Source organism: Cardiocondyla obscurior, linkage group LG11, assembly GCF_019399895.1.
Source record: "Cardiocondyla obscurior isolate alpha-2009 linkage group LG11, Cobs3.1, whole genome shotgun sequence".
In the NCBI taxonomy this organism is placed as follows: Eukaryota; Metazoa; Arthropoda; class Insecta; order Hymenoptera; family Formicidae; genus Cardiocondyla; species Cardiocondyla obscurior.
In genome coordinates, this window is record NC_091874.1 from 1,596,364 (window position 1) to 1,618,255 (window position 21,892).

At 42.6% G+C, this 21,892-nt stretch overlaps 2 protein-coding genes across 2 annotated transcripts in view; one reads left to right on the forward strand and one right to left on the reverse strand.

The window, feature by feature from the left end:
* Nucleotides 1-124: 124 nt before the first annotated feature.
* On the reverse strand, nucleotides 125-7,787 carry LOC139106494 (kelch-like protein 10). Its single transcript, XM_070663318.1, has 9 exons — nucleotides 6,083-7,787; nucleotides 5,205-5,539; nucleotides 4,646-4,977; nucleotides 4,078-4,259; nucleotides 3,388-3,599; nucleotides 2,709-3,044; nucleotides 1,889-2,011; nucleotides 1,368-1,535; nucleotides 125-875 (listed from the first exon to the last, which is right to left on the reverse strand). Exons 1-9 carry the CDS (start codon nucleotides 6,373-6,375, stop codon nucleotides 643-645), a joined length of 2,214 nt encoding a protein of 737 aa, XP_070519419.1. The 5' UTR covers nucleotides 6,376-7,787; the 3' UTR covers nucleotides 125-642.
* Nucleotides 7,788-14,233: 6,446 nt separating this feature from the next.
* LOC139106770 (retinal guanylyl cyclase 2) overlaps nucleotides 14,234-21,892 on the forward strand; it is a 38,398-nt gene continuing 30,739 nt past the window's right edge. Inside the window, exon 1 of the mRNA XM_070663733.1 lies at nucleotides 14,234-14,790. The gene's annotated coding sequence lies outside the window, so the exon portion shown is untranslated. The remainder of the gene's footprint in view (nucleotides 14,791-21,892) is intronic.

A 21,892-nucleotide genomic window follows, 5' to 3' on the forward strand; every position in this document is an offset into this window, starting at 1 on the left:
AATTGAAGGTAGATTTATAAAAAAAAAAAAAAGAAAAACGGTGAAAAAAAAAATTGCCTAAAAAATAATTATTAAAATCGCAGAGCTGTCGTCACCAGCGCGAGACCGCACGTTAATTTGCGCCAATTAAAATTTCCGGGTTACGACTAATCTGCGAGAATCGCAAAAACGACTTATAAAAACTTGCTAATGCGTAACGCAATTCAACTTCAAGCTTCCCATTTTCATTGTCCTCTTGGTAACCCCGTTTGCTAGCCTTTTCTACGGCAAATCGGATCTCGTAGTACAATTCAAGCAGCTCATTTGGGTTAATTCTAAAACTACGCGACTAATCGTTTAATTGTTTAATTAACGTCTGCTTCTTTTTCCGTTCAAATGGTAAGAATTCGTTTGTCCATGCTTTCTCTGCAGCGACTTTTCTCACGAAATTTTGAAGCAAAAGGACAAGGAAATGCCGTATCTTTTCAAAATTTGTACACGTTACTAGAAAATAATATTCTGCATAACTAACTTAAACCTTTTAATTTAACTGGCAAAAACCTTTCTCAACTCGATCAAGCAGAATATTATTTTTAACATTTACAAACTTACTAGAGGTAGCGGCAACCTCCTGTCTACTCACGCTTCAATTTTTAATGATGTTTAATCGAGCTCGTGCACAGCGTACAACAGTTCGCCTTCCATTTCCTTCTCCTCGTTCTCTTCCTCGTAAAAATTTCCGATACCGTCAGCCATGCCGTCGGTCGGGCCAACAACTTGCACCGACTCGCTTACGTCCATTTCCTCATCTTCCCTTGTCAAGATTACAACGTTAGCCGCGGCAGAGCCCTCGCCGATATGATCAGATTTCTTCCGATTCTTCGACGTCGCTTGGCCTGGAAAGATCGCAACAACATATTTAATCCATCGGAAATACTTTCTTGTTGCGCGTGACAAAAAAAATTACTAATAAAAAGTCGCGGTTACGTGCGGCGACGAGTAAATTTCGAAATAATTAATTCCCGGCGTAATCTGCGTATCCCGAGAAGATCGTTACAGTGCGAGAATCTGATTTGCGGATCCTTTTTAACGTGCGCGGAATTCTTTCGCGATGAGTCAGGATAATTTTCTACAAACTGGCTCGTCGCCAGTAACGCTTTCACAGAAATTGTGCAAATTTTGCGAAGCAGCTCCTTAGGATGAAAATACAGAAAATACTTGACGGCGAGAGGATCGATTGCGACGCAAGCTCTCCCCGCGCATACGCGCTTATTTATGCGTAACCGTACATAAATATGTATAGAGGTGTAAAGCGGGCGGTTGAAGGTTTAATCATCTCTTTTGAGGGACCCCGCGACAAAGGCTGCTGAGGCGGATATTATACTAACCTTGACCGAGATCGCGAGCTTTGCCTAGATAGGAGTACTCCCGCGCGTTCGCTAAACCCGCTATCACGCAGGCACTGAGCGCGCTGCGACTGAGATTCATAGGGGATGCATCGTACCATTCATTGTAATCCGCGTCGTAGCACTCGACGTACGGAATTGTGCTGGATCCTATTACGATAACGTTGTTCGTTTATAAGCCGCTTATATTTCACGCGAAAGTGAAAACCGCCTTCAAACGGCGTCTTATTTTGATGCAGGCTTTCACTATACATTTTGTGACACTTTACACGTCATAGTGCACGGATTTTGAGTTATGCTAAAGTCAATCGTCCCTAAAACCTCTCTCATTACTGTAAAATATTTTTCGGTTTTGTCAAACTGTGCCTTCGATTACGACTAAAAGAATATTAGGAAGATATATGCATGTTTTTTTTCTTTTCTTTTCTTACGAAGTTACGCTCGCAGACTAAAATAAATCAGTAGAGTGATAAAGGATCGAAGTAGCTCGTTTTTCGTCGTACCATTGTAGCCGCCGATAACGAAAATCATATCGTCCAGGATCACCGTAGCGAAATTGCTGCGTGGGCTGAACATCTCCGCGACCTCGTGCCACTGGTCCAAGTGATTTGGGGTATAACGCTCCCCTGGAAAATAAACGTTGATTTTTTTTTTAACACGAATGATGCCACTCACTCTCGCGCGTAGACCATCACGTCAAAAGCTCGCGTGGAAAATATTTAGCGCGCAGTTATACGGCCGCGAATACTGAAGACTACGTCATACGCAATTCGAGAATGATATCGTGCAACTGTAACGTAACTGCAGTTGAACAAAACCGCGATTGTCTGTGCGAACATTTCAGTATCAAACTACATCCTAGTAGAAATGTGTGAAACGTCCGTGAAACTTCCTTTGACTAATTAGTTATTAACTCCTAAATATTAAACATATTTATTAAATCTATAAATATAATAATAATGATCAAGCGTCTTTTTTATTTAGAATTTATTTATAAAAATAATATTAAAAATCGATTCCTTTTTAATTAATAATTTTAAAATGTCGCAATATTCTCTACAAATCTAATTACTTTCCTTGATTAAAGGAATTCCTTTCTTTAATTAATTTAAAAGCGTTCCTTAAATAGTAAGAAATATTCGACCGTGGTCGGGCAGGTATTGATAAGGAATGACAGCGGAAGATAACCGACATTGTATTTCAACAAGTTAACTTCCTATCTACGGGCGTTAAAATCCTAAGCTATAACCGCGCAATTGAGATCAGAGGCACTGTAAAAAAAAAAAAAACGCGGTATTGTGCGTCGAGACAATCGAAACTAACCGGAGCTCAATCTCGCGACGCCGCTGAATCCACCGAGGGCATAGAGGCTATCACGAAAGGCGACTAAGGAGACGCCGGATCGCGGGCTGATCATCGAGTTGATGTTGGTCCACTGATTGGCCTCGACGTCGAAGACCTCGGCCGAGTCGAGAACCTCCTGGCCATTGAAGCCACCGACGATGTAGATTTTGTCATGCAGGGCGGCCGCGCTCGCGTCCGATCGCTGACGGTGCATGGACGGTATCATCTCCCATTGATTCCTTTGCGGCTCGTACCGCTCACCAGAGCTCATTCTCGTGCGACCATTGTATCCGCCGAGCGCATAAATCTTGCCGCCTTTGAACAGTACCAGGACAATGCACAATAAGTAGACAATGGAAAGATGCGAAAAAATCGCGAGAAAAATGGTATTTAGTTCTTATATATATATATATATATATATATATATATATATATATATAAAGAAATGGAATTTATTTTAACGTAAATAATAACGCGGAAGGAAGGAAGGAAGGTTTTTACGCGGTTTTTGCGCATACATTTGTTTTGCTATTCATTCGTTTAAACAATACCTCTACGCTATTTTGAGTTTCTCACTGATAAAAGAAACTCATCATTGTTTCAGCGACGAGATCTAATTTAATTGTGCTTTATCAATTTTTTTTAGCGAAAAATTTACCTTGCGTACAAACGCTGACGTAACATCGTGCGTGATACATGCAGGCTCGTTCTCGCCACGTTTTCGTCGTTGGGTCGAAACATCGCACCGTATTAAAGTGCTCGTTACCATCAAATCCGCCGATCATATAGATGAGATTGTTCAGGACACATAATCCGTGATAAGCCCGAGGCGTTACATCCGTGTTCACTGATAGAAACCATCTGTCAGCTCTAGAGATCATATTGAGGTAAGTTACAAGATTTTCGAAGTGTACTTAATAGACACGATAATCTAAAGTAGCACTTATACAAGATTGGTAACAGTTTCGCAATCACATTAAATGCCGTTTTCTTTACCCATTGTTCTAATCTACTGCTTCAATATTTTTTATCTTAATACAATTAATCTTAACGACTATTCTTTTTACTGATTTATAAAGTAATTAAACGTAAATAAAAAATTAATGTATATTAATTAGTTACGCTAGATCAATTTACTAATTATAAAATTTTTTTTTTCTTTAAAAAAGATTGATTTTAAATGGGTTAGAAAAATACCGCCGCTGCTAGGAAAAAAATGCTTATTTATTTTTATTTAAAACCTAAAATAAAATCCGTATGCGCAGTGCTATTTTTGAAACCTTTCTGAATTTTCGATTTCTATGGAAATTTCGGTTATGCGATATAACTTTGTAAGAGCTTGGCGCACCTTGTGTCGTAAGTCTCTACAAAACTGGTGGGTGAACCAGCACTCCATCCGCCAATCGCAAAGAGAATTTCGTACGGGACTCGCGGTCTCGCAATTGGATTTTTTAGATCGATTTCACCATTTTGTTTCAACTCTTGTTCCGTTAGATATGCGTTTACAGGGAGTAGTATTTGTTCACACGCCTTGGAAAATTTGAGTGGGTTTAACGAAAAATTAAAATACTACATAGAAATCAAAACCGAAGCAAACATATATCTCAAATAAAAGTTAAATAAAATAGTACAATAATTATTATTCTCGTTTCGTGTTTTAATAAAAATATTACGTAATATTTCGCAATTCCCGTTTTAATATTTGTATAAAATTTCCTTTTTTTTTGGTATAAAGCAAAAACATTCGTTAAATAGAACGCAAATCAATTTCTAATTTTGTTCAATATTATAACAATGTCTTGCTAGAAAATAATTGCAAAACATATCGTCGGCGCTGCGCCTAGCTCCATTACATGCGATTCGAAGTGAAGCAAAACAAGACGTGGGGATCGGCAGTGATGAAGGTATGAACTTACTTCGTCCTTCTCGGCGAGCTTCCAGTTGACGATGTTATTAATGAAATACTTATGACTCATGAGACCGTAGCGTATACATTCTAGCAACCTCGGCAAATAAACCCGTCTCTCCTCGACTCCGGCTTCGACCCACGTCTTGACGGCGTCAAACACGATCTCCTCGTTTTTAACATTGAGCTCGTCGTCGCGTAATATTGCTTCCAGCTCGTCGCAAAGAAGATCCTTGAACTCCGCGCTCTCCTGCAGTATTCGCTTAAAGTTGTGGCGTATGTACTTTCGGCCCTGTTTCTCGAGCTCGCGACAGAAGTAGTGTCGTGCAAATTTGAAAATACCTGTAACCCGTAACAACAATCCAAGTTATTCCTAACATAAATGTCGCGAATTGTTCATTCGGAAAATCGAAAATCAACACCCAAGTTCGACACGAGCAATTTAACTTTCGAACTGTTATCTCTGGTTGAGCTGAGCTGAGCTAAAATTATATGCCATGTAAATGCCACAGTGTCTTACAACTAGATGTATTTTTGCACGTTGTAAATCTCTTTTTTTTTTTCCTTACCTAAACAATTTTCCGGTCGCAGCTCACGCAATAGAAATTGACAGCAAAGCTGGACGATTCCGAGCACCTCAAATTGATCAGCTAGCGGCAATAATTGTTCGACATTGTCAGCATTTACGTTGCATGTGCCAGTGTAAGCGTAGTCGAGAATAAGACTAAAGATTTCGCCGGAATGGGAAATAACTACTTCCGTGATCTCGGTTTTGTCGCCCTTCAGGCTGTTCGTGAAAAGGGCCTTGAAATAAGGGCTCACTGCGGATAAAATAGCGCGATGGACTGGGAAGACTTGATCCTCCAGGCATCTTATAACGCCGTCGCACAGCTGCTGGTTAGCCCTAAAACCGATAGATTTGTCACAATTTTGAAAACGCAGTTCGTATTTCGTAATTAAATATTTATATTAAGTTTCAAATATCCTAACGAGAAAATGGATATGAAAATTATAATATTAAATTGAATTAAAAATATAATACATTCAAAAAATTTAATTCTCTTATTAATTATTGATTCATGAAGCGCAGAGTATTATTATTCGCAGCGCAAAACTAACTTCAGTCCATTGTTCTCGCGTCATAAAAAAATATATCTGATTCATCAAACAATTATTAAATGTTATTCTTAAAAACATGTCTACAGAAATAAGAGAGAGAAAAAAAAAATACTTTTAAGCTTTTCACCAAGGAGCCGCGTAACAGTCGCTAAAATTAGCTAATTTCCTAAAAGCAAATCAGGGTTTCGTAAGATTCTCTTATCCTGTTATCTGGTAAGTAGTCACGTATTGTCCCCGAGAGACGGAGAGAATGTTAATAACCCGCACGCCGCGACAGAGGGGAAGGGAGGAGAGGATGCGTTAATTACGACGGGGCATGATTACTGACCTGAGTTCGGACCACACCACGGGGAACTCCACGAGGGCGTAATTGGACGGCAGACACATGCATCTCCTGATTCTCGCCGACTGCTTTCGCCTGGACTGCCTGAGGAGCCTGCTGACACCGGCTGTGGCGGCGTAGTCCACGTGCACCCGGTGTCGAACCGAGTAGGTCAACACGCGAAGCCCCGAGCTTCCTGCCGCCTCTTCCGCCTCGCCGCTTCCAGCGAGCCGCGGGTAATTCTCGTATTCGTTCTCCTCGCAGACGTGAACCCCGACAGCGCCGAGACGCGCGGCCATGACAGACAAAGGCAAGAAATTAGCCGACTTCGAATCGATCGGACAATCTGCATACTTCCCTCCCCTTCTTTTCGATCTATCGAGAGCGTCGTATCAATTGTATCAAAATAATGATGCATTCTCGCCGCACGTAACGACTAATAAACAAAATTATTTTTCGTCGCTATCACCGAGATAACGTAATTTGCATTTTTCCCGGGAACAAGAGATTACGCGAAATTGCCTTAATGATCGCGCGGTGAAACCGCACGTTACACTTCGCCTCGTGCGTATATATTTTTTCCTATTTTCCTCTCATTAATCATATCGCGATGTGTGATAACACGTTATTTGCGTATACAAGCTCACGTTAACAGAAAGCGAAACTCTAACTGGAAGTTATTTTGCAAGAACTTGCGTGCGGGCCGTCTCTCGTTTCCGCAGGCATCTCGCCGGAACTATTTTATCAGAATTTTGTTGCGGAGCATGAAAATACTTTATCACGTCTCTCCCTTAGCTTCTAGTAATATCTTCCCTCGCAGATAAAACGTTTCTAGCCCATTTACGATCCTGCGGCGAATAAAAAATCAAGTAATCTAGAAATAAACGACTTGAAATATAAAAGCTATATCAAGGGTACAACGTATATCTTTGGTAAAAAGTCTCAATAAAGAATTATCGGTTTTGCAGGTAAAAACTTTCAAGTAGATTCTCAATGCCACTTTAAAAAGTAACGTTCTTTCGTGCGCCACTCGACTGATAATGTGCCCGTTTATAAGGAATAAAGACGCAAAGCAAAAACAAAGAAACACAATTAGAAGGGAAAAAGAGAGACCAAAGGAATTTCCGATGAAACAGACGGACTGTAATTTATCGATTAATATTGGCGGCTGAAATTTTACTCGTTATATTCGGTGAGCGCGAATTCTTTATCTTCCTCTCTGCATCAAGCCAATATATTTTAATATTGTAAACGGTTAACCTTAAAAACTATCGCTCTTACACCGAGAAACGTTAACTATACAGACTGATTTCTAATTATGACGTGAGTTCTCTGTATTAAGTCTATATATTTTTATATCGCAAGTGACTAACCTTAAAAAACGGCCGTCAATATTTTCAGCGAGCTGTTAACTGCATTTGGATACCCGGGCTGATCTCGAAATATAATCCAGGCTCCGAAAACTTGCGGCTCCTTACAAGTGGCTTCGGGTACAGATGCATCCTAACGATTGATGTCACAGCGGCGGCTTTTCCTATGTAATGTAAACACGAGTTGTTCTTAAAAGAACAGATGTCTCGGTGAGAAATGACTGTCCGAGCTAATTCTGAAGTACGTTGCGAACGGCGACTTCTCTGTTACACGAGTTGTTCTTAAAAGAACAGGTGTTCCGGTAAGCGATGTTCACTTCCTCCTGCCTGGTGGTAAAATAAGACCCGCCGCGAAAAGCGGCCCGTTATATATGAATTTGCGTTTTTTTACCGCGGATTCGGGGCACGGGATTGGTTCTTAGTCGAGTGGTGGGGAATATAAATGATCGATGCAGGCGATCGAACTGCGATCGATTGAAACTAGATTGCGCTAGCGGGACAAGCGCGGCGCTGCGCCGTACGCGCTAGGGCCGCTGGGCTGGTACCGGCCATCTTCCCTTCATTCTCCCTTCGACAGCCGATTGCTCAGGTTCTACACGAGACGTTCAACGTACTTGCTCTGCTCACATCGGACACCTCATTTATGTTTGATACACGAAGACGTAGCTCGGCGCAATCCACCTTTTCCTCACCATGGTTTGTGTGCGGAGAGCATTTACAACCGCTTCGATTTGTTTTAAGGTAAGTTGTATCCTTATTTATACGTAAGTTATATTTGCTTTTGTACAACGCGTGCGTTACTGCCTCCTAGTGGGCATAGATCGCGACACGAGCGGCGTAAAAAAATATTACGTTCTACTAACGTTCACCTTTTTGAGTATGAAGGCCGACAACGCCACCAGCGGGTCTTTTTTTGTTTTAATAACGGAAATTATTTGTAACATTTTTATAACGAAATTTTTTTTATTTTTGTTACAGGATCGACGTAGCTGCAGAACTTCGCTGCTGTGCACCGATCGGTGAGTCACATACTTTTTTTTATAATGCGTTTTGGAGAAACGTTTTTTTTAATACGTTTTGGAAAAGTATATTATTCGCGAAAATGTATATTTAAAGGAATAAGCGGTGCTTAAAGTATTTCATAATACACATACATCTACAGCTCGTTGCAAACTAAACTGAATCGAAAATTATTAAATATAAAACAGTTTTCATTAACGTGAAAAAAAAAGCACGAGCTAAATCACGCGCTTTGTAACGTATAATTAAAATAAAATCCACAATTGCAAATTATTCCTTTACGCGAAGCACACGTAATTCAGTAATGTAATTATTAATTGACTTCTCGAGTACAAACTTAACCACCACGCGCCGTTACGTAGACCAAGGTCATTTTCTTTTATCAGAAAGACTCTTCCAACCTAACTCAACAAAGCATTTTTCACGCCAGCCGGGGAAAATAATTTTATTCCCAGCCCCGAGTCCTCCCTCCTACGAAACCCTCTTAAATTAAATCGGTAATACAATGATCCCAGAGAACGTTAGGCAATTTTTCATCCCTTTTATTGTGATGAAACCCTTGGTATCTCCGCTAAGCGAGTGCTCATACCCGGCTTGTTGATAAAACAATTCTCGCACTGAGAAAAATACCGTCTCGACATTAAATAAATATGTATACAACCGGCGCGGGGGTTAGCATTTACAGAATCTCTCATAGGAGCGCTTAAGGAAGCCCCTCGTTCTCTTTTTCTCTTCCCGCCGCAATTTTCTCTAATTCACCCTTTTGCCTTCGAGTCTTTAAACAACGTCGATTTCAATTATCTCGTACTTATCTCTCCTCTCTCATTTTCTTTGTAAGCCTAACAATAATTTGCGAATTGCATTTGCTGGAAGGAACTAAAAGCTCCTCTTACTCGTAAATAGTACTGATGATGAACTTTATATTTCTTTCATGCGTTTCATTCTTTTCGTTTCTTTTTCTTTGTCTTTCTTTTTTTTTTTTTCTTTCTTTCTTTCTTTCTCTACCTCCCGGTTTCTCTCTTATTTTTCTTTCCTTCTTCAGCCCCGAGTATCTCTTGACATAAGAACCTTAGTTACGCCCGCTGTCGCACGGCTTCACGATATTCATTTTCTACATCCGCGAAATGTTTGCGCGTGCAAATTTGCGCCGTTTACGTACCGGAAGTTGCGCGTATAAATTTCACATGTGCAATAACGCGTATCGCGCGAAGACATTAGCGAGACGTCTCGCCCGGTGATCGCCTTATAATTGAATCGAGCTCGCCTCGCGGCAATTTACACTCGGAAGACAAACTTCGCGTCCAGAGTCGCCTGAATATTTCGCAGCGGTAATTTCTCTCGTAGGAAAAGTCCCGACGCCCGGCGTCGATCAAACGCGCGATGGAATTAGCTGCTGAAAACCTAAACGTCGGGTTACGCGACGGAGGATAGCTTCTTGCGCACGGAGGCGTTAAACGCGAGAGAGACCTTCGGGCTCTGGACAATTAGACGGAAATTGTACGCAAAAGTTTCCGACGCGCATCGCTCTTAATTTATAACTGAGATACGTATGCAAATTCCTGCGCGAACACCCCCGCACGGTCTCGCATTACACGCATGCAATGCGGTACGTGCATATGCATGTTCACGACCGCGAGCATGACGCATCGGTTACTAGGTGTTACGCTTCCACTCGCGATAATTGTAAATAGGAGTAGCGCTCGCATTGTGCCGGCCGTGGAAATATCAGCCGCAAAGCCAATTTATACAGACGACGCTGGGACAAATCGACACCGTTAACGTTCAAATAATACGCTGTCGGAATTAAGTTAGTCTTTCGTTATATATGTGCAAATTTGAGATTGTGTCCTAGAAGTATATAAATTACTTTGATTCTGCTCTCGCTTAGAAATACCCATCGCACCGATGTTTAAATAGAGCTAGGTGTCGAAGAAATTAAATAAAGACGGATCGAATCTCGAAAAAGAGTGCGAAATATATTTATGAGGCGTGGAAATGTATTGATTAAAAAATATTTCACGATAAACCGAATTAAAATTAATGGGGTTTTTTTTTCTTTTTCTTTTTGTTTTTTTTATTAAAAATTTAATTAGAAACCTGTGAAGTTATATCACGAATACTCTCATTGGCACTTGCGACTGTAACTGGTGACCGCCGATCAGTCGAAACAAGCGGAAAACACATTCTCTAACGAGCATTGGGGGCATCGATGCTTCGAAAACGGCCTGAAACTTCAAATCGTGTTTACCCGGGGGAATGGAAATAAACGGCGAGATTGTCCGGCGCTAAGTTAATAAAACCGAAATTGTCAATTTCGCACGCTGACGGTGGAATGTCGCGGATTGGTTTTTTACGAGTGGCAGTCGTGCAATATTCACCAGCGCGAATGAATTCTTAACATTTCGCTGAATACCGCGTAACGCACGGCCACATCGCGGCGGCTTAATAGCTTTAATTATTTACAGTTTTCGAAGTTTCGACACTTTTCGGATTGTTTGAAGTGGACGGCGCCGAGGAGGCAATTAATTTCTATGACCTCTCGGCATAATATAATTTTACCATAATTTAATTATATTGTAAACTAAATAATATCGCGGTGACCGTTCACGGCGACTTTGCACGGTGACGAAAATTATTTTTGATCCGCCTCGATAATTAATTCAAGGAGTCTCGCATTTAGCGGACGCGGTTCTCTCCACCCACTTTCCCCTTCACATTTTCTCGGCTACAATTTATTTCGTACGGTCGATGAAGCTCGATCTCATCATCAGATTCAATTTCAATTCGCGAAACGGTCGGGTAGATGAGAAATACCGAGTGGCAGTGAATTGTCAAAGGGCCGGCGGATAAAATGAGGAAAAGGAAAACATATTAAATCCCGCCTTTGCACATACCGTGCCCGCGGAGCCGAAAAATTTGTCGCGCGGAACTAAGATGGATCGCCTTATTGAATACCTGCTTCGCAGATAAGCGTCGTACCTTTTTAGCCGATCACGTTACTTATATTCTCACCGTTGCCGCTTCAACCGACACACGTTGTACCGCGATAATTTAATTAACAGTTTCTCATTTCCATGAGGGTAATTAACGTTTTATTTAATTTCGCCGCGTCGCTGATGGAATCTCGCCTAACAACAACGGTTTCCATTGCGATATCTCTCTCCTGCGTCGAAACAAATTAAATTGTATTATTTTAATTGTATTATTTTAATGAAAATAACGTTTGTCGCAGCTGGCGCTTTAAAATGTATCATCACGTTTACGGCGGCAATTCACGCGGCGCGCGTAACATCAGTAATCGCGGGGCTTCTGATTTATTATTACATAAATACTGGGCGAATCGAGAGCAAAACAAGAAGGAAAGGGAGACTCGAGGCGACGGGGCTTTCATAAAAAGACGCCACGCGGCGAGAAATATCTGTCTATATGTAAATCTCTCTTATACGCGAAGAATTGCGAGACCGAAAAGTATCTTAATTCCTACAATAGTTTTCGGTGCGATCCTCGCCGAGGATGGTACAATGTATGCACATATCTTCGTTCGATCAAAAATGTCGACGTTATACAGAACGGGAGATTTTAAGTCTGAATTTTTTTCTTTTTTTTTTTTTTTTTTGCAACGACATCGTGACTAACTCTAGCAAATACAGGCCAGATCCAAAGGTGAGTTATCGCAAAAGTTCTCCGTAAAAGAAGATGAGTTTCGCACCCTGCCCGAATCTGCGGATCGCGCTCCGGCGCGATTTACTTAAATGTTATCACAGGTTTAAATCCTACTTCAGATATATTACACGCATCGCCGAAGCCCGCGCACATTTTGATTTTCGCACGGTCGATGACGCTCAATCAGATTGTTAAATTCAATTCCGATTCGTTGGATTCCTCGATAAACGAAGGAATATCTCACGGAGATAGACGGGGGAGAAAAGTAAGAATGTGGAAGCTTAATTTACTTCTCGACTGCCTACGTCGCCATAAAAAGTAGTTTGTTTTGAATATATTTTTCGTCACGCTACTTAGGCCGAAATAAAAATTTTTTACTTTATCTCGATGAACAATTAATTCTTGTCGAAGTTTAATTTGCGTTAAATCAAATAATTCGTCACTTGAAAAGAAATATTTAAATTAACTGTGATAACTGCCAGAGAAATAAATACCGAGAGAAAGAGAGAGAGAGAGAGAGCGAGAGAGAGCGGGATTATTATTAAAGGAATTCGAGAATTTGTTATCCCTTTTAATTTGCGGACGTTAACTAGTTCGAGTTAGCATAGTTTAGCAAAGCATCCCCATACTTCTAACCAATGCCGTCCATAACTCCGGTGTACTTTAGCAAACTTCACACTCTCCTTAGCTTAAATTTACTTCGGTCCGGCTCGCGGTAATCTGGGTTACTAGCGAAAAGAATAACTATTCTGACTCTTCGTACTCTTTTCATGCTTACGTTAACAGTTTGACTTCCCAACGTGTATTGATTTTATATGGTCGAGGGCCACCTCATTGGATTTGCAACTTTCGCCTCAATCCACTGCGTCTCGTTTCAATCTGTAGAAAATTCCGAGTTTTACAGCGAATAAAGGCATAAATGGGGGAAAAGATCCGATCTCGATTCTCATCAGCGTGATATCAACGAAATTAACGTGCGCGTTAGATTCTCCACGGAACGAAAGACATCGATGCCTTTTCATTAAAACTTATTAAGACAGAGAATGGAATTTAATTAATATTTAATAATTAATAATGAATGGAATAAAGCGTCACGCGCGGACAGCTCTGTATTAGCGTCACGTACTTTTTAGTTGTACGTATCACAATAACAAGATAATAATGAGTTTTAAAACATCTCTTTTTATATTTTTAATTCAGCATTATGGAGAACTAGAAAATGAGATAAAAATTCGAGATAAGCAAAACACGACTTTTCATTATTTAGAGATGCATAAATTGCAATACGGTTACACGACGGTTCATGTAACGCACGCTTGTGCTACTGGAATATACAAAAGGATCAAAAGATGAACATAACGAGCACAAGTCGTGAAAATAAATATCTAATTTTCTGGATGAGAAGCATACGTGTTTTATATCCGTGCCTTCGTTTGCCGTATCAAGTAAACGTACGAAGGCACGGTATCTCAGAGTCTTGAAAATTCTTGCGGACCACGCGGACCGAGTAAATTCAAACGCGTTTAAGGGACCAGAAACGAGATCGTGCGTGAGAGCCGCCGCTATGATGACGGTGACCCCGAAGAGGTGTTGCAGACCGCACGCGATGCACGTTCCATTTCAGTCACATTTCCTCATCCGGGGCCGAGGGTATCCGAATCAAATTCCAGACCAGTTTCGATTCTGATCCTCGGAGTGTCCCGCTGAGCTAAGGGAGCGCAAGGGGCAGAGTAACGTTCTAAAGGAAAAGAGAGGCAAAGAACAATTCAGATGTAGGACGACGAGATCAGGGGAAAAGTCTGCGGCGACGAGGAGCCTCTATCTCTTTCTCTCTTCCTCTCGCGTCCTCTTTCTCGCTCCATCTTCCGAGTGCAAGGGGGGTAGGTAGGTAGGGATGATCTGGCCTACCCTCTGGTGCTGCTGGCGCGCGCGCTGGTGCTTTCGGCTTCCCCGGGACGGACTCGCGCTCTCACCCACCGCCGCTCTCTCTTCGTCGCCGCGATAGCGAACGCGGCGTCGCACGTCCCGTAAGAGTAGGAGTGAGCTGGCCAGAGAGCTGCTGGCTTGCTCAGTCAGTTCGATACCGAGCGCCGAAGCGTTCGGTTCGTACCCGATCCCGGCGCCGTTATCGTTACCGTTAACCCCATCCCATTATCACTCTGGGGAACGTCCGCGCGCTGAACTGGTTCCCCTTGCCCGAAGTACCGCCGGTTTGCGCTCGCTGAGAGATGAAAGAACACAGAGCGCGCCGCGCGAAGTTCTCTGCGACACGCGGTAACATGTGCGCCCCACGGAATTAAGAAAAAGAAAACAGAAATCCGCTCTAAAGCCCTTGGACAGAAATTGATTTTGCACGGGAAATTAAAGGGTGCCATTTCGCGATTGCGATCGAAAGATTTTCCTCGTTCTCCTTTTCGCGACGAAAAGAAATCGCTTTATGAACGGAACGCTTATTATCGTTGAACCGGTGCGCGAACAATGCTTTGGACCATGTGCACCCTCGAGGGGCTTCGTTTTGTGAATGAGCTTTTGAATTCCCGGGCCGAGCGGCGGTGAGATCGCGAACGGGACGGTACTCCTCTTCAATGGGTCCTCCTGTGAGGATCGGCGAGCATCGGGAGAAGAAAACGCGACTTAAGTGCCATCGTTAACGATCGCCTTGTGAGTACACTCAACTGTACATTCGGCTTGTATATGTACCACCGTATATGTACCTCTGTCTGTTAAAACTTCCCTTTCATACACGTCGTCCATCGCTTTGAACGTGTAACGGACAATATTTACGTGTCTCAGAGCAAAGTGACTCTGAATCGAACTTCTCACCCTCGAAAAAACGCCTGCACGTCGAAAATACGCGCGAACTACTGTCCGAAGTAACTATTTCTTAAGCGACGAGCGTGGCACGCGATCTCGAAATGTTGATATTAAATTCTTGCCGTTACTCGAATTAACTTAATGAAGATCGCCTCGATAAATTGGTAGAAAAGAGATTTTCGGCGAACGCGGTTTTGAAAAAGAAAAGCTTGCGTTATTTCTCAGTCCGGGTACGCCGGAGGGTGCGTTTAATTGCCGAATGAGAAACTCAGTCGAGATTACCAGCGGGGAATTAACAATTTCGAGGAAACGAATGCGCACGGTGGAATGTAGCGGGTAATATGCCGCACGCAGTAGAGTATGCGCGGTTTGCCCCGCCGTGTTCCGTAAATGGCGGGATGGTTCATAGTCAGCGGGTATACCCCACGCACTTCGCATATCGACCCTCTTCTCGCATCGCTCGCCCTATTAATTAAGCCGCTAAGCGATGTGATTTCGGATACCGAAACAATCTCGGCAATGGGAACGAAAGAACGTCGTCTGAGGGGCTCGCTTCGCGAGCAGACGTTTCAGAGAAGCACGATTGACCGTATTTTGGAAATTCCCAGCAATAAAATCCAAGCACGGCGATTACACGCACGTATTCGCGCGTATCCCATGCCGGGAATCACGATGATTAAACGAGATACCAACCGCAATTTAGAGTCGCTTTCAGCAATTTCTCGGAGACACGCACGTAAATGAGCTTTTTCGTTAATTTCTTTTTCTCATCCGCTGAATGTAAGTTTGAATGAAAATATTCTGGCGCGTTGAATATTTGAATATTATTGCTTGAATGAATAAAATGTTTTTTTTATATTTTTGTTACAACTAATTTCAATGCTGTGAATTCGAGAAATATGTAAATGTAATCCTTAAATTTTATTGCGGCGAAAAACACGGCGCTACTCCCAAATTCTTCGCAAAACAACAAATTAACTTTTCTTATTTTCCAAAAGAAAAAAAAAAACAAGGCAAACAAATTGTTTTTCTTTCTAAAATCGATATTTCTTATTATTATGCAGAAAGTACGATATTGAAAAGTCCCAATTGTGATTATATTCTAACTTGAAGAGCGAAATATCTCGTAAAGTTTGCTTTCTCGATGACGTTAATAAATGTGAAAGTTCAATTCTAAATTTTTGTTCTGCGAAATACGCTAATAACTCTTTTTGTGGGAGAATTCTTGGAACGTTATCCGGAGCTTTCGTTAAATAGCCATGCTTGCGAAAATATCATTTTTATTAAATAAAAAAAAAATATTCTACTGAAAATTCAAAATTTTTTTACAACTTCTTTGCTTCGGGTTTTATTGTTTCAAATGTTAGAACATTAAAGATTTATTGAGGTAAGGAATTTCAGATATTCCTAAAGGTAGAAAGCCAGTCCGAGATATCTTACTACTATTCTGATAAATCTTGAAACGCTAATTCATAAAAGAGCCTGAACTAATTTTAAAACAAAGAACTTTTGATGGACGACTTTACACGAGTTTCTTTTTTTTTATATACAGCTTGTGATTAAATTTGCTATCTCGAGATAATAAAATTTACAATTTAATTCTCTTTATTTAAACACGTAGATTATTAACTTACAAAGAATATTCACGCAGTCCCAATTACTTCTTATTTAACTGTTTTCTTTCCTTATTTCTTCCACTTCGATACATGTAACGTGATTCAATTTCTTCGTAAATTACTGTAGAATTGCGAACTTCGTTCAAAGGAGTTTCTCGCGTATCAACGTATATGCCGCGCATACTGGGAAAATTCGCAGGTTTTCCAGATACTTGATAATGCCAGCTCATTTTGCGCTGCGCTAGAATCACTCGTCAGTTCTTGTTTCAAACGGGACACGCGCTAAATTGGGATTCACGGACAGAAAAGTAGCGGTGTTTCGCTGCGAGACTCGTGTGCATTCGTAAGTGGACCGCGCTTAAAAACGCGCCGTGGTGGAAAAAAGTAGAAAAATAAAAAAAAAAAATCGGAAAATTCTCGCTCACGACGAATGAAAGGGCTGCGCGTTTTATAAAACGCGCACCGAATTACATCTGCATTTCGTTGAAACAAGTGCTCAGCATGCAGGACCGAGAGAGACGGGGAGAAAAATAGACAAAATTAATTATCGTTCCGGCGGGCATTTCTCAAAGACTTTAAGCATTATCGCAAGAAGGCGGTGAACATATTTACAGATCGTCGTTTGCCAAGATTGTCACGTAACAATAAGTATTTCTTTTTACCTCATTGTTCCTAAACCAGTGAAAGTACGCGCGAGGAAACACCTGCATCCGGAAGAACCTCTTTTCCGCGTGATAAATCCTTCCGCAGTTTAGAGAAGTTTCGCGAGATAAAGTCGCGGGCTACAGAAAGTCAAAATTCCGCTCGACTTGCTCCGCTGAGATTCCGCGCGGAGGCGCGAAAGAGCCCGATAACTCGAAAACGAGGTCCCTCCCGAGCGTATAAATCTCACCGAAACTTTTGTCATTACGTTAATGAGGGTGGCACGGCCGCGGGATATTTACCTTCAATTTCCAAACGGCACGCGTAACGCAAAATGAAACCGACGGGCGAAACGGCAAACGAGAGGTCGAAACGAATGGGATATGTGAGTTAAACATCTCTCGGTGGTACGGGGCGTTGAGAGAAACTGCTCGGACTACAGACGGACGCCAAGCGAAAGGACCCTTTTTCTCGTCTTTTGTAATATCGAATATAACGTTCCAAGGTCGGAGTCTCGATCGCGCCCTTTATTAGAGTACGTCCGGAAGCTGCGTTCATCCACTATTATCACCCCTGCGCGGAATATCAAATGAAAGTGGTGAGCGTACTCGCCGGATTATTTGTAACTCGAATACTACAGCGACGATCGGGATTTTCGGAGCGCCGAAGAGATATCGGGATTATAAATTGCGATGTCGGACGGCGCGATCAAGTTAACAACTTTGCTTTCAGGCTCTTGTTTAACTATTAAAATGTCTCGAACACCGCGGCGACAATTCAGCGTATTTTAATCGTCTCTCTCGGCGCGCTCGCTGGCACAAGAAGTTTAATAAAATTGTTTCAAAGTTTCGCGCATACGTGAGGGCACGTGTGTACGTACACAGGCGCGGTTTCGCGCTCGCCAAGCATTCGGGGGTCTGTGAAAAAGGTCGAGTGCGAGATATTTTATAGCGCTCGCGTTGCCCGGCCGTTAGATTTATACGAATTAATCCAAACTCCGGTGGATGTACTCGAGTACTCGGTGGCGCGATTCTCGCAATTGTTCGTAATCCTCGATTACAACGGGAAAAAAAAATTGAAATAGACAATTCCGATGCCCGATGAAGAGGGATTTGGATCATTAAGCCGCGCGAGCTCGAGAATCCGCCGGAGCTGGATTATTCCATTGTAAATTCGCGGAATCGGCGCAGGAGATAAGCGGCGCAAATGACGGCGGTGTTTAGCATGCGGAGCGGGTGAAAAAATTTTATTTCAGACCCCCGCTGATCGAAAAATAACATCTCGCCGTGCCGGCGCGCTCCATTGTCATTTCGGCGGCGGGATAACGGGCGGCCTTGTTTTTACGGCCGAGCAAGTTAATCGCTGAATCTGAACAGCCCGGCGCCCCGATGCTTCGCGGCGAGTTAATTTCCGCGTTTACCGCGGCCGCGAGTATCGATTAATAAAACGCTTTAAATAAAGAGCGCCTCTCGGTCGTCTCAGATACCCCGGCAACGGACGGTGATAAAGCGGCCGGCGCATGGTCGACGGTGACGGATCGTATTTTCGTTGCGTCTATCGGAAAATATCAGCGCCGGCGTTTTATATAATGAGCCGGCAATTATCTGCGACGTAGAAATATCGAATGCACCCCGGCAATAAGTATTTTTAGCTGCGGGGCGCGTCCCTCTCGCGCGGCCGGCTGGAAAATATTTACAGCCTGGCAGGTCACCATGATTAACAAGGGTGCGACGCTTCGCGCGACCCTCCTCGATTTTCATAGCCTTCGGACGCAATCGCGAAGTGGTATAAAGCAGTACGCGAGAACGCGCCGTTTCTCTCCCGCTTTTATACATTCTTCTTCGACGGATTTAGGGGCTGGTTTATGGCCCCTCGTAGCAGAGTCGGTAAACGCGTTGACAGAATGGCATGCAAAGTGCTCCTCAGAGAAAGGGACTTTCGTCGGCACTCAACTTTCTCCCGTATCTGTAACGTGGAGAAGCCGCGACGGGATCTGTTTTTCACGATCGGTCGTGTCGGCGGCTCGGGCACAGCCGCGCTTTTTATTTCGATATCGAAATCCTATTAAATAACAGCTGTTATTTTATTAATATTAAACTTTTATATAGCTGTCACTTTGCCGATATTAAATTTCCATCAGCCCGCGACACTCGATTGACGGTACGCGCCGTACCGCTGTAGAAACTATTACGCGCGGATTATGATGCTGGTAGTGAACAATAATTAACGGCGCGGAGATTATATGCTTTGTAAAAATAAGAGAGTCACCGCTGTCACCTCATCTTTTTCCCACGAACTGGGTACGATTTTTTGGAGATACTTCGAGAGCGCCGTCAGATGCCGTCTGAGCCAAAACTTCATCCAAGTTTATCCGTCGGATGATTCGGGTTGTCTCGACGGCTAGAAATATTTTCACCCTCGAAACGCCGCGCGCGACATTCGATCGAAAACTAATCGCTTTCGATAGCGCGCGATCATATTGGGCCGCATAGCACAAAGTCGATTTCGCGTAAATACAAATAGCGGCGTGTACCGCGTGCGGGAGAGACAATATTCACCGAAATGGAAAACCCGTCTCGTTGTCGATGGACATCAGCGTCTCCCTTTTATCGCTTTTTATTTCTTCAACTAGGCCATGCGCGCAATCGAGATGAAAATGCAGCCCAGGCCACGGGCCGTAAACACCAAACTCGCCGTCGTTACGTCTTAACTTAAGCGGCCCGGTTTGGCTGCAAATATTTGGTAGCGCCAGCAAAGTCGTTTTCACGTTCACGGAACAATTCCGCTAGTCGGAGGCAAGAGAGATACGGCGAGACTATCGTATGACTAGAAACGGAGGTCTTGTGTCTATACGTTGTAACTGGTAAAATGCGTTTTCGCCCGACCGCGGAGGAGAGAGGAACAAAGAACGTAGAAAAGGTGGCTGTTTCAATATTTAGTAACGAAAACTGGAGTATTTCGGTGAATAAAGCTTGAAAAGTGTAAATAATGAAAACTCGTTATCAGTTAATTTTATTTGACTTTGCCTCAACAGAAGTTCTAGATTTGAGTCATCAAAGTTGATTGCAAAATAAAAGTTTTTAATTAGTAATTGTTTCCCCCGTTGAGCTCTGTTAGAAAATGGCTGAATTGAAATTTGTTCTATTTACTTTTATCGAATCAAAAAAGCGTTCCAATCAATTCAATAGATATAAATGTATTTTAGCCGTCACATTTTTATTGTGATTTTAGTTTCAAAATGACTCCCTGCCGAACTCTATTGAAATAAATCGAATCACCCGAAATTATAAATAAATACTTATACATGTTCATAAATACTTGATAAAGCACTTGCAAGGAAATACTTATAAATACTTAATTACTACGATTAATTGAAATTATAATTTACGTACGTTGCAGGTAGTCCGATTATGATTGATCGAGTGAAATTTCAGTCCAACTTTGTTGCAGTCCAACTTTAACGCTCATTTCGACTGTTATCAGACGTTCGATCAAATTACGCGAAATTTATAATTTAATTTCAGCTAATGATGTTAATGTACATACGTACGTAGTGTCCACTGCCGCAAAGAGTTTCTTAAGAATTTCGCTAAATGCTCGGATCGTTAAAAGTCGAAGTTTTTAATTAAAAGCAAATGCTAGCACCACTTTCATGATTTCCTCCAGGGCGAAATTACAAAGCGGGGAACATGAAGCAGTCTTGTCTGAGCTAATAAAAAATTTATCCCGACGTGCAGAAATGGAAAAGTTCCGCTTCCACGTTCAATTTTGAATTTAAAAGATCGCATGTAAAGCGCCGGTTGATAATCCGAGAGCGCTGTAATTTCGCCGGCAACACTTCGCAATAAACGACTGTATAATTTCAAGGATATCAAATAACGCGCAAAAGCGAGGAGGGATCGCGATGTAAGGCTCTTCTCGCGTTTCGCAGCTTTTGTTATTGGAAACATTCCGCCGAGTCCCTCGCAATCTCTGCGTTTTCAGGGCGCGATCTTAAACCGCCATGCATAAAATATAGCTCGACGACGAGGGTGACCCTCCCCGCCCACCCTCAACGATCCTTTCAAACTTGCATGGCGAACGAGAGCTCGTTGGGCTGCTTAATAAATGATTTACGAACCAGACCGCGAGGAACACGTCCGCGGGGTGGTTTTTCCGCGGTACATTCTTCCCGCGCGTTATCTCGCCGGCGTTGTCCACCTTTGAGCACGCCGCGTGTCTGCTCAATAAGAGGTACAACGTCCATTCGTTCTCGTTGCATCGTCGCAACCTCCCGGGAACGGTATTTCAAACCGCCTGACAGCCGTGTGGATTCTCCCGGCAGTTTTGACGCATTGTCTTTTGGCATGACGAGGTGACTCGACGTTATACTAACAGGTTGCCGCGTGCCGCGGTGAAATAAATAATACCTATCTCGTTACCGTTGACGCGCGCTCCATTCTTGCAATTCGACCGACGTCGGGTCGAGCGAAAAGAGATTTGTTCACGCTAACAGCGATAATTTTTCATCCAACAAATCCTCAGACAAACGAGCAGTCATCGGGATATTAAGCGCCGCTAATTAGAATGCCATCGAAACGTATGGGCCATTCATTAAAATAATTGACACTCGCGAATCAATGTCGAGCTGCGAGCCGGGGCTGGTAAACGTGAGAATTCTAATTGCGCGCATCGCGGTACGGCAATATTGC

What these genes read in the sequence shown, in the direction of transcription:
- LOC139106494 (XM_070663318.1), bottom strand. Translation starts at nt 6,375, where the DNA reads ATGGCCGCGCGTCTCGGCGCTGTCGGGGTTCACGTCTGCGAGGAGAAC. An exon ending in AGCTCGCCGAGAAGGACGAA is followed by an intron (nt 4,260 to 4,645) that starts GTAAGTTCATAC and finishes AAATTTTCCAAG; the next exon opens with GCGTGTGAACAAATACTACT. An exon ending in CGTTATCGGCGGCTACAATG is followed by an intron (nt 1,536 to 1,888) that starts GTACGACGAAAA and finishes TTATCGTAATAG; the next exon opens with GATCCAGCACAATTCCGTAC.